General features: G+C 39.9%; 1 protein-coding gene across 1 annotated transcript in view; it reads left to right on the top strand.

The window, feature by feature from the left end:
• The first annotated feature begins 6,456 nt into the window (after positions 1-6,456).
• The window catches only part of LOC148896521 (uncharacterized), a 5,184-nt gene continuing 396 nt past the window's right edge, over positions 6,457-11,244 (top strand). The window contains exons 1-9 of the mRNA XM_088998610.1: positions 6,457-6,505; positions 6,597-6,649; positions 6,749-6,781; positions 6,937-6,984; positions 7,178-7,225; positions 8,197-8,247; positions 8,346-8,387; positions 9,076-9,390; positions 9,858-11,244. The exon at positions 9,858-11,244 is cut by the window's right edge and continues 396 nt beyond it. Coding sequence (XP_088854736.1) covers positions 6,489-6,505; positions 6,597-6,649; positions 6,749-6,781; positions 6,937-6,984; positions 7,178-7,225; positions 8,197-8,247; positions 8,346-8,387; positions 9,076-9,390; positions 9,858-9,895 — 645 coding nt within the window. The 5' untranslated portion in view covers positions 6,457-6,488 and the 3' untranslated portion in view covers positions 9,896-11,244. The remainder of the gene's footprint in view (positions 6,506-6,596; positions 6,650-6,748; positions 6,782-6,936; positions 6,985-7,177; positions 7,226-8,196; positions 8,248-8,345; positions 8,388-9,075; positions 9,391-9,857) is intronic.

Raw genomic sequence — 11,244 nt, 5'->3', positions numbered from 1 at the left:
GAAGCCTTGCTTTTGAGTTGGTGATGAGTCCGTACGTGACGTCACTAAAGGGCCACCGTTGACCGTAAAAAAGACGCATTGTAGCGGTCCTTCCATCACGTCAATGTATTTTGCTGTAGTACTTGTTTGGTCTGGGGACCTCATGTTGCACCGAAAAGCCGCCAGAAGGCCAGAAGAGGGCGTCCAAGCGCCATATAAGGAATTTATCAACCTGTGTAAACGGAGGTGGCCATAGGAGGTTGCCATATTGTGCCTCTTTTTTTGGGTGAGAGAATTTCCCCCAATGTTGCCTCAAAATGGCACAAATAAATAATTTAATCGATTGCAAACATGTATGCTTTCCTCTTCAGAACTATTTGAATCATATTCATAACTGGATGTGTAACAAGAAAGCATATTCTCCGAATCTGAAGCCATTGTTTTGATTCACTAGCAATGCAAGACGTATTGGCGTGACGTCACGAACTGGGGGCGGGACTCTCTGAAAATGTCCAATTCGCAGCTCAATTTTTTGCAGATTTTGGACACTTTAAGTCATTTTTATTGGTGTTTTGCATTTGACTAAAAATATCATACTGCGTGTTTTGGGTATTTTAGATGCTATAAAACGTTTTTCTGGTGTCAATTAAAAAACAAAAAAGTGACGTCGGTTGTCCTTTAAAGTGTGCTAAAACTGCAAAAAAATTGAGCTCAGAATTGGGCATTTTCAGAAAGTCCCGCTCCCAGTTCGTGACGTCACGCCAAGACGTCTTGCCTTGCTCGAGAATCAAAACAATGGCTTCAGATTCGGAGAAGATGCTTTCTTGTTACTCATCATGAATATGATTCAAATAGTTCTGAAGAGGAAAGCATAAATGTTTGCAATCGATTAAAGAAGTTCTTCTGGGTCATTTTGAGGCATCAGGACTGATGTGTAGCGTCCCAGAAAATGCAGAAGATGGCGCCCAAGCTTCGTTGGAAATGGGCTGATTTGTCTGAGTAGTAGTTGTCTTGGTGCAACACACAACGATTCACCATCACGTTATTCATGTGTTTTCCTTCTAATTTCGCTATCAACACGACGTTTTCAGACCAAACAAAGTACCGCAAAATGCATTGTGTGTCGCTTTCTCGGTCAAGGGCGGTCCCTCCGTGACGTGATGTCAGGAATCATCACCAACTCAAAAACAAGACTTCCTGAATATTCAGCGCGAGTCTTAAAACGTAAAATATAGCTATATGCGGTGGAATCTTTGTAAAATACGCTCCATAGAAGTCATTTGAAGTGATTTTAGAAATTATGGACACAACTTGTCCTGAGGCGTTGGTTGTCCTTTAAGTAACAGTGAAGAAGTACAAACTATGAATTGTACTTAAAGGACAACCGACGTCTCCGGACAAGTTGTGTCCATAATTTGTAAAATGGCTTCAAATGACTTCTACTGAGCGTATTTTACAAAGATTCCACCGCATATAGCTATATTTTACGTTTTAAGACTCGTGCTGAATATTCCGAATGTCTTGTTTTTGAGTTGGTGATGATTCCTGACGTCACGTCACGGAGGGACGTCACGGAGAGTCCTTACATGACGTCAATGAAGGAATGCCCCTGACTGAAAAAAAGGACACAGTGTAGCAGTCCTTCCATCACGTCAATGCTTGTTTGGTATGAAAACCTCGTGTTGCGCCAGAAGAGGGCCTCCAAGCTCCATATAAGGAATTTATCAGCCTGCGGAAACGCAATACACTGTCATGTCTGTGTAAGCTCTCAGTCGTACAGGAGTGGTCCATCGATGAGAAGGTTTCTTCAGCCGTCATCTGTACAAAAGTGAAGGTTTCAGACGTTTCGCCTCCTATCCAAGAGGCTTCGTCAGCGAACAAAAGTCTGACTGGTCGTATCGGCCCCATTTATATATCCCTAATGTCCAGACATGGTGGCGCCGGACACAGCTATGATAGGTCCCTACTCTCAGGTTGGGGGGGGGCAGGGGACCCCTCCCTGTGGCCCCACTGATTGTTCCTACATTCCTGACTAACGACTGGCCTATTACCCCCACTCCCCCCGGTATCACCTCATCAGCATAACGACCCTCATCAGCATTGCGAAAGTTGCCTAACCTGTTTTGCCTAAGCAGGCTATTGTATGAACGATCCAAATTGAACCTCACCCCACCAGACCGGTTTATTGAAGGATTTTGTTGTTTTATAAGAATCGCTTCTTTTACCCCCCTTTCAAACCATCTATGTTCTTTCGCTAAGATTTTAACCTCATTGTCGTCAAATGAGTGGTTGCTAGCTTTTAGGTGCAAATGTACTGCCGATTGAGGCCCACTAGTATTATCCCTGCGATGTTGATAAAGTCTTTTTTTGAGAATTTGTTGAGTCTCCCCAATGTACTGCTCTTTACAATTTTCATTCTTACAATGTATGGAATAAACTACGTTACTTTGTTTTTCATTTGGTAGCCTATCTTTTGGATGCACTAATTTTTGCCTTAACGTGTTTATCGGTTTGAAATAAGTAGGAATTTTATGTTGCCAAAGGACTCTTTGTAATTTTTCAGAAACTCCTGCAATGTACGGTACTGCTACTCCTCTCCTTTTTGAATCTTGAGAATTATTGGTTTCGTTCGCTATTCTTTCTTTCTGACATTTGTTGAATGACCACTGAGGGTACCCACAGTTAGTGAGTGCTCTCCTGATATGTTTTGACTCCTTTTCTCTACCTTCAGTGCTAGTTGGTATTAGTTTAGCCCTATGCTGGAGGGTTCTGATAACTCCTAGTTTATGTTGTAAAGGGTGGTTAGAGTCAAAAAGTAAGTATTGGTCAGTGTGCGTAGCCTTCCTCAAGACTTCTGTTTTTAGCGCTCTGTCCTCTTTTATAATTACTTTACAATCCAAGAAGGCTAGTTGGTTCTCTTGAATGTCCTCACGAGTAAATTTAATGTTGAAGTCTACAGAGTTGAGGTGATCTGTGAAGGATTGAATTTCTTGTTTTTTAATTATGACAAAAGTATCGTCCACATATCTAAACCAGTGTCTAGGTTTTGTCCCCGGGAAGGATGTGAGGGCCTGTTTCTCCATCTCTTCCATGTAAAGATTAGCCACTATGGGTGAAACTGGTGAGCCCATAGCACAACCATGAATTTGTTTATAAAATTTTTCCCGAAATTGAAAATATGTAGTATTAAGGCAGATTTCTAATAATTGGCAGATGTGATCCGGTTTAAGTTTGGTTCTTTCATGCAGAGAAACATCCGCCAGCAGCCTCGTCCTCACCACTGAGACTGCTGCTGGGGTTGGGACAGATGTAAAGAGAGAAGTCACATCGTATGATGCCAAAGTTTCCTCAGGTTCCAATATGAGGTCTTTGATCCTCTCTACAAACCCTGTAGTGTTCTCTACGTGATATTCTGTGTTACCAACCAACGGAGCTAAAATAGTTTTTAAATATTTGGCTACATTGTATGTAGAGGAGTCAATGCTGCAAACAATGGGTCTGAGGGGGAACCCTTCTTTATGTATTTTTGGCAGGCCATAGATACATGGCGTGGCCTCTCCCGGGTAAAATCTAAAATACATCTGTTTGTCTATATGTTTTCCTTTCTCTAACTTTTGGAGACAGTCAATCATTTCTTTCTTGTATCTATTGGAAGGGTCCCTTTTTAGTTGCTCATACGTGTTAGGTTCACTGATTAACCTATTTATTTTGTCTTCATAATCCAATGTGTTGAGAAGCACTGTGCATCTCCCCTTGTCTGCTGGCAAAATAGTAATATTTTTGTCTTTTTGTAGAGTAGTTAACGCCTTTCTCTCTTCTAATGTTATGTTGGACGGAGGAAGTTTGGCACTACTGAGAAGAGCTGATATTTTAATGTGTAGATCATCTGCCTCTGTATACGAAAGTTTGTTATTTTTAATAGCCGATTCAGTAGCTGTGATATAATCTATTGTAGGTATAGTTTTAGGAGTCACTGAGAAATTAAAACCTTTGGTAAGTACCGCCTTTTCTGTCTCTGAGAGATCTCTGTCTGACAAATTTTTGATCCAATTCTCCCTAGCAAACTGTTCATTCCTAATTTTTCGCGTGTTTACCAGTAGCTGAGATTGTTTCAGTACAAGTAATTTTTGAAATTCCTACTTATTTCAAACCGATAAACACGTTAAGGCAAAAATTAGTGCATCCAAAAGATAGGCTACCAAATGAAAAACAAAGTAACGTAGTTTATTCCATACATTGTAAGAATGAAAATTGTAAAGAGCAGTACATTGGGGAGACTCAACAAATTCTCAAAAAAAGACTTTATCAACATCGCAGGGATAATACTAGTGGGCCTCAATCGGCAGTACATTTGCACCTAAAAGCTAGCAACCACTCATTTGACGACAATGAGGTTAAAATCTTAGCGAAAGAACATAGATGGTTTGAAAGGGGGGTAAAAGAAGCGATTCTTATAAAACAACAAAATCCTTCATTAAACCGGTCTGGTGGGGTGAGGTTCAATTTGGATCGTTCATACAATAACCTGCTCAGGCAAAACAGGTTAGGCAACTTTCGCAATGCTGATGAGGGTCGTTATGCTGATGAGGTGATACCAGGGGGAGTGGGGGTAATAGGCCAGTCGTTAGTCAGGAATGTAGGAACAATCAGTGGGGCCACAGGGAGGGGTCCCCTGCTTCCGCCAACCTGAGAGTAGGGACCTATCATAGCTGTGTCCGGCGCCACCATGTCTGGACATTAGGGATATATAAATGGGGCCGATACGACAAGTCAGACTTTAGTTCGCTGACGAAGCCTCTTGGATAGGAGGCGAAACGTCCGAAACCTTCACTTTTGTACAGATGACGGCTGAAGAAACCTTCTCATCGAAATACACTGTCATGTCGACAAGAGGTCGCCATTTTCTTCTGCCTCTTTTTGGGTGAGACATTTACCCCCAATGTTGCCTCAAAATGGCATGGAATAAATTATGTAATCGATTGCAAACATGCATGCTTTGCTCTTCATAACTATTTGAATTATATTCATAACTGGATGTGTAACAAGAAAGCATATTCTCCGAATCTGAAGCCATTATTTTGTTTCTCCAGCAATGCAAGTCTTGGCGTGACGTCACAAACTGGGGGCGGGACTTTCTGAAAATGCCCAATTCGCAGCTCAATCTTTTGCAGATTTTGGACACTTTAAGTCATTTTTATTGGTGTTTTGCATTTGAATAAAAATATCATACTGCATGTTTTGGGTATTTTAGATGCTATAAAACGTTTTTCTGATGTCAGTTAGGAAACAAAAAAGTGACGTCGGCTGAAAGTGCTTAAGAATGAATGACTCTCTATGTCTTTGTGTTGTCATGTTACTTGTTATTTATTTATTTTTGTTGTTCTTTTGACTTCAAGACGGCGCCGCGAGAGTGACTGCCTTTACAGCAGCTCCTGAAGTTGGTTTTGCTACTTTCATTCCTTTCATAAGTTTGCTGCTGTGAAATGTTCTTTTCTCCACTGTGAGACTTATAAAGGCGAATCCAATCCAATCCAAGTAAAATGACTTTGATTGCAGGTGGCAAAAGTACAGTATGCACACTCTTTTTATAAAGTAGAAGGATAGACACTTGAAGAAGGTGAAAATAAAAACTAGTAGAAGTCAAAATAATGATTCAATTCCTCTGTGGAACTGAAAGAAATAAGGCAAACTTCAATGAAGTCGCTTGCTCATGACTCTCGTACCAAGTGTTTGTTTTCTTGACCTGATTTCAAATTGCTCATAGTCTCAGTCTTGGATCTGCTTCTTTTGTTCCATTTTTGCATTTTTCTTCTTTTCAAGGTGTGTTGGTTTTCGAGTAATTGCTTTTACGTATCATTTTGCAACAAGTGATTTTGTGTTTTTTTTTACCACCCTCCTTCCTTGTTACTTGCGTTATATATTTTATTTTTTTGGTCTTGTAACCTTATTTAGTGAAAATGATTATTTTTTGTCTGCATTTGTGAGATGTGCTCCTGTTCTAGAACTAAAACAAAACTTCCGAATTGACTGAAAATTAAATCGTCACGCAAAGTAGAGACCCCTGAAAGGTCTTGTTAAGTAAAGTTAAAATGTATATGAAGTTTGCAATTTCCTACAATTGGTGAATGTCCATTAAGTTACCTGTGAAGAAGATCTTTTGTTTTAGCAGTGGTCACATCTGTTTGCAATGGGGACACTGGAGCTAACAAGGAATAATATGCAGTCAGAGGATACTTGAGTAAAGAAAAAAAACCAGCTGGGGGCATTTCCTTGATAATTATACTCATATGACCACTTGAGACAAGACATTTGATTGATACTGTGAATAGCGCTTTGTCAATTTTGCATGCTCCCTTTGCTCAGTCAAGCCACGCACTGTCAAACAAAGACAATGGAGTCAGGTCGGAATCTTTCATTAAGGGGCAAAGGCCTGCGGGAAGAGAACAACATGCCGTCAATAAAAGGCCTCATTTGCAATTTTGACCACTCACAGTGGATGCTGGACACTGATGTCAACCATGAGGCTGTGAGTTTTTATATTCTTAATGTTCTATTTCTGAGCGAACACGTTATTGAAAGGAACTTTCTCAAACTATTTGAACTCTCTCTATTTTCAGTGTCATATGTTGGCTGATGCTCCTCCCGCTTGCGGCAGCAGATTCAATCAGAGGTGAGCCAAATTGAGCATATAATAAAGAGTTGGTCTTTTGCTATCTTGTAAATAAAACAACTGTTTCTTGTGTGTGTTTATTTATTACTTTTTTTGCAGATCGAAGAGAAAATGTGTTAACGTTTTTGAAAGGTGAGAATATTCATGGCAGGTTTTCACAATACAACATTTATGATTCACATGTTCCTTTTATTTATTTCACAGTATTTAGTATTACAGGTATTTGGTATTTTGAATCCCTGGAATAGGTAACACTAATCATCAAATGTTCATCGCTGCTGTTGTAGATGCGCTCAGTCAACCCACGAGAAAGACCATACCTGGGATTAACACAGGTTTGTGACACCGTGTGTAATCAACAGATTAGGACAAGTCATAACCGATGATAAGTAGGTCAAGAGAATTACACACATTGAGAAAAATCAAAACACTTTTGGCATTATTATTAGTTGTTATGCCTAAACATGGTTGGAGATGATTTCTCTTTTTTTAATTATGAGTGCGTATATAATTCATCTGCTTTTGCAGAGCACAGAAACCCTCTAAGTGAAACTGAGAAAGAGCAAGATTCTGCAGGTACTGTATTACATGAAAAAAGCAAGTACATATATATCTCTTTACTTTCAATTCCTGAATCAATTCTGTATTCCCCCCCCCCCCCCCCCGAGTACTTGCCAATTTTTAGTAAAACAGTCCATTTTTGGCAAAATTACCAATTTTGGGCAAATTTTCCAATTTTAGGCCACATTTCCAATTTTTGGCAAAATTTCCTATTCTTGGCCACATTTCTAATTTTGGGCAACATTTTCTAATTTTTGGCCACATTTCCAATTTTTTGGCCACATTCTGTGACTGGAATATAAAACATCTTATAGGATTTAGAAGTTCTGTTTGTGATGTAATGTAGGGAAATTTCACGGTAAGATCACAGCATTGTCATCAAATGGTGAGTATAGTTTGTACTTTTTTGAATTTTGCTGCGCCAATGACCAGTTTGTCTTTTGGAGCCTTTTACTGACCGAGTTGCTTGTTCTGGAGCCACAAAGGGACATAAGTCTTCTTGTGCCGGTCCCAAGCCCGGATAAATACAGAGGGTTGTGTCAGGAAGGGCATGCGACGTAAAAGCTTGGCCAAAACAAACATGCAGATCAAACCTCTAAAGATGGAGGACACTGATTTGCTGTGGTGATCCCTTGAAGGGAAAAGCCGAAAGGAAAAGAAGAAGATATACATCTCTTTATTTTGACCTATTTGAGCCTGCCTTTCAGCCCCATAACAGAAAGCATTATGAGTCAAAGAAATGTATTTATTTTTCCTCTTTTCTTTCTTTGTTTCCATTTGATTATATGATAAAAAATGGTTACAGAGTGTATTAACAGATGTAAAAGTGAACTGTATTTTTTTTTTCATTGATAATATGGACCCGTGAAACCATAAAAACTATAAAGTACAGAGTAAATTTGTACTCCACAGATCGGTAGGAAATTACCGTAATCTTGAAAAATAGTGTACCGCGATTCACTTTTTTTGCAACATATAATTCACAGATCTTTCCGAGGACCAGTCTTTTGAGAGTGCCAATCAAGAAACAATTGCAGGTGTGTGGTAACCATCTTTTAATTCATGAAAAATGTTTCCAATAGTGTTCTATTCCGGAGTTATGGCCTATTAGTTATAACAATCGTTCATATTGCAGAACCCGCAGTATCTGATGCAAGCCTTGAAGAGGAAAGCAAAGGTACAGTTCTAATAACAATTAAATTGTCAAAAGTCTATACTGTACCTTATAACTAAAATTGGAAACTTCAATAGAGAATAGAATTGACACAGAAATTCTAATATGTGCAATATACAAAATTGCAGGCCAATCTGTCATAATGAATATCTATCCATCCTTTTTCTAGTCCGTTAAACTCAAAGTGGTCGTGGGTGTGTAGAACACTAAGCTGTCTTTGGACAGTAGACACCCTGAACAGGTTGCCACTCATTCGCAGAGTACACGCAGATGAACTTCCATTCGTGCTCACAATCACATCTACGGACAATTTCAAGTGTTACATTAACATGCGATTCATGTTTTTATATTATTGGAGGAGTACTCATAGAAAACCCACTCAGGCACGAGGAGAGCGTGCAAAGTCCACACGGGAAGGCCAGAGCCCTGATTCGAAACCTTAACCTCTGTACTGTGAGGTGGATGTACAAACAATGAACATAAATTAAATAAATAAACATGGGAAAGTGCACTTAAAGATTCAACACGTCTCGTAATATAACCAAATTAATTCATATAATTGAGTCTGTATATGTAGTCTGATATGAAACTATTACCATCAAAAAATTGCTCGTCTCATTCAATCATTATTATTGGAGTATCATTTCTATTCCGAGGCCTATAAATTAATACTTTCACAACACTTGCGAAGAACTTGACAGTGATGAGATTCTTCAATCAAAAGAAGAAGCTGAAGCTCCACCTCGAAGACAAAGGGGACAAATGTCCGTGAGCAGGAGACGAGCTCAAGATCAACAAAGTGGAGAAGACGCTGATTTGAACAGTGCTGAGGACGTTACTTCTGGTGTGAACGCGCCGACCACAGTTTCTGTCGGAAGCAGCAGTTTCCAGAGAAAAGAATCCACTGAAGGGGCCAAGTCATTGACCACAAGCGGAGAACTGGTGGACCAGCGCAATTTGGAGACGAGACCTACTGAGGTCGTTGGAGAAATAATAGACCATGATGGTGAGTTTGAAAGTCATGGAAGGCAATAGCAGGGCCGTGCTCATACTGTGAAGAGTCTCAGTACTTTCGCTCAATGTTCCCTCGGAAACAGGAAAAATTGTCGGTTCTGAAATAGCCGTTCGACAAGTTAGTGGTGCAATCTGACTCCATCTAACTCCTTGACATACTTTTAATTGAACCCCTTGCCATTTTGTTTGTATACAATTTGCATGTCAATCACCTATTGTGAATGCAGTGCTGACAACAGTATATTTTGTTGACTCAGTCGCACCGGTCCGTTGACTCACAGTCAGTGGAATAGCTGATACTAAATTTGATCCAAATTTAGACTTGCACTTATTCTGAACTTTTGAGGTCACAAGAAGAGGGGAAAAGTTCAATTTCAATTTCAACAAAACAATTTAAAATTACGAATCACAAAATCACGTGTACAATTTTACAGGGATTTTATGAAATATTGTCTCCAGGCTCAGTGATACAGGAAGTCGGAGTCTCTCCCAGCTGAATTGGACAAAAGGCAGACTACACCCTGGACTTGTTCATCACAGGGCAGATCTGAAGAAAGACAAGCAGTCATGATTACATTCACACTGTCACATAGCGCAAGCTGAACTCCAGGCGGCCCAGTGAACCAAAGTTGATGACTTTTGATATCTCATTTTTCTTCTAAAATTGTTTTGTGTGATTTTTTTAATCTTAATAACGTGTGTGACAGTAGTCTTGGAAAAGGTGTACACATTTGCCAGTAGTTCAAAGAATAGAGGAAGACATTTCCTTCCTGTTTTGCCTATAAATAAATATTGTGTATACAAAAGTGTTAGCCAAAAGAAAAGTTTTGCTTATTTGTTTTTCTACCTTGATACTTAATATGCTTTCAGTAATTTTCATTAAATGCAACTTGCCTGAAAAATAAAAGCATAAGGGGCAATTTCTTTTGATTTAGTGTCTGTCTTTAGTTACTTAGTAATCACATAATGATTTTATATATTGTAGATGGCACGGTGGCCGACTGGCTAGCACGTCCACCTTAGATTGTCGACGTGAAGTCTTTGATTCCGAACACGGCCTTCCTGTGTAGAGCGTTGGTTTTCCCCGGGTACCTTTACTTCCTCACACATTCTAAAAACATATAGTTTGTGGTAGATCAATGGAACTTTCTAAATTGTCCCTAGGTGTGATTGAAAATGAGAAGAATCAGAATAATCTTTATTGGCCAAGTATGTAGCACACACACAGAATTTGTCTCCGGTACTACAGGCTGCTCTCGTATCATCATAGACAAGGACATGACAAATAAATATGCAAGGACATTTGTAATATAGAGGCGGCTCGTAGTCGAGTGGTTAGCACACCGGCTTCAGAGTGCAGAGGTCGCTGGTTCGCGTCCCACCCCGGCCTACCTGTGTGGAGTTTGCATGTTCTCTCCGGGTCCTCCGGTTTCCTCCCACATCCCAAAAACACGCATGGCAGGCAGATTGAACACTCTAAATTGTCCCTAGGTGTGAGTGTGAGTATGAGAGTAACTGTTGTACGTGTTTGAGTGCCCTGCGATTGGCTGGCAACCAATTCAGGGTGTCCCCCGCCACGTGCCCGAAGACAGCGGAGATAGGCTCCAGCACCCTAATGAGGAATAAGCGGTACGGAAAATGGATGGATGGATTTGTAATATAGGTTTACTGTACCGTAGTACAGTGGTACTACACAATGGCTGCTGTGTGCAAAGTATCAAACAGAGCTAAAGACAGAGCTAAAATGATCCGTTTAGAAGACAATACTATAACAGTTGTACAGTTTGTGCAGAATATCATAAAGTCACCAGTAGCCGTATTTGTGAGACAATAAGTGTAAAATTAT

Source organism: Hippocampus bargibanti, linkage group LG06 (genome assembly GCF_051943395.1).
Source record: "Hippocampus bargibanti isolate YZ-2025 linkage group LG06, ASM5194339v1, whole genome shotgun sequence".
In the NCBI taxonomy this organism is placed as follows: domain Eukaryota; kingdom Metazoa; phylum Chordata; class Actinopteri; order Syngnathiformes; family Syngnathidae; genus Hippocampus; species Hippocampus bargibanti.
Note: the sequence above shows the minus strand (reverse complement) of the source record. Positions and strands in the feature narration are given on the sequence as shown.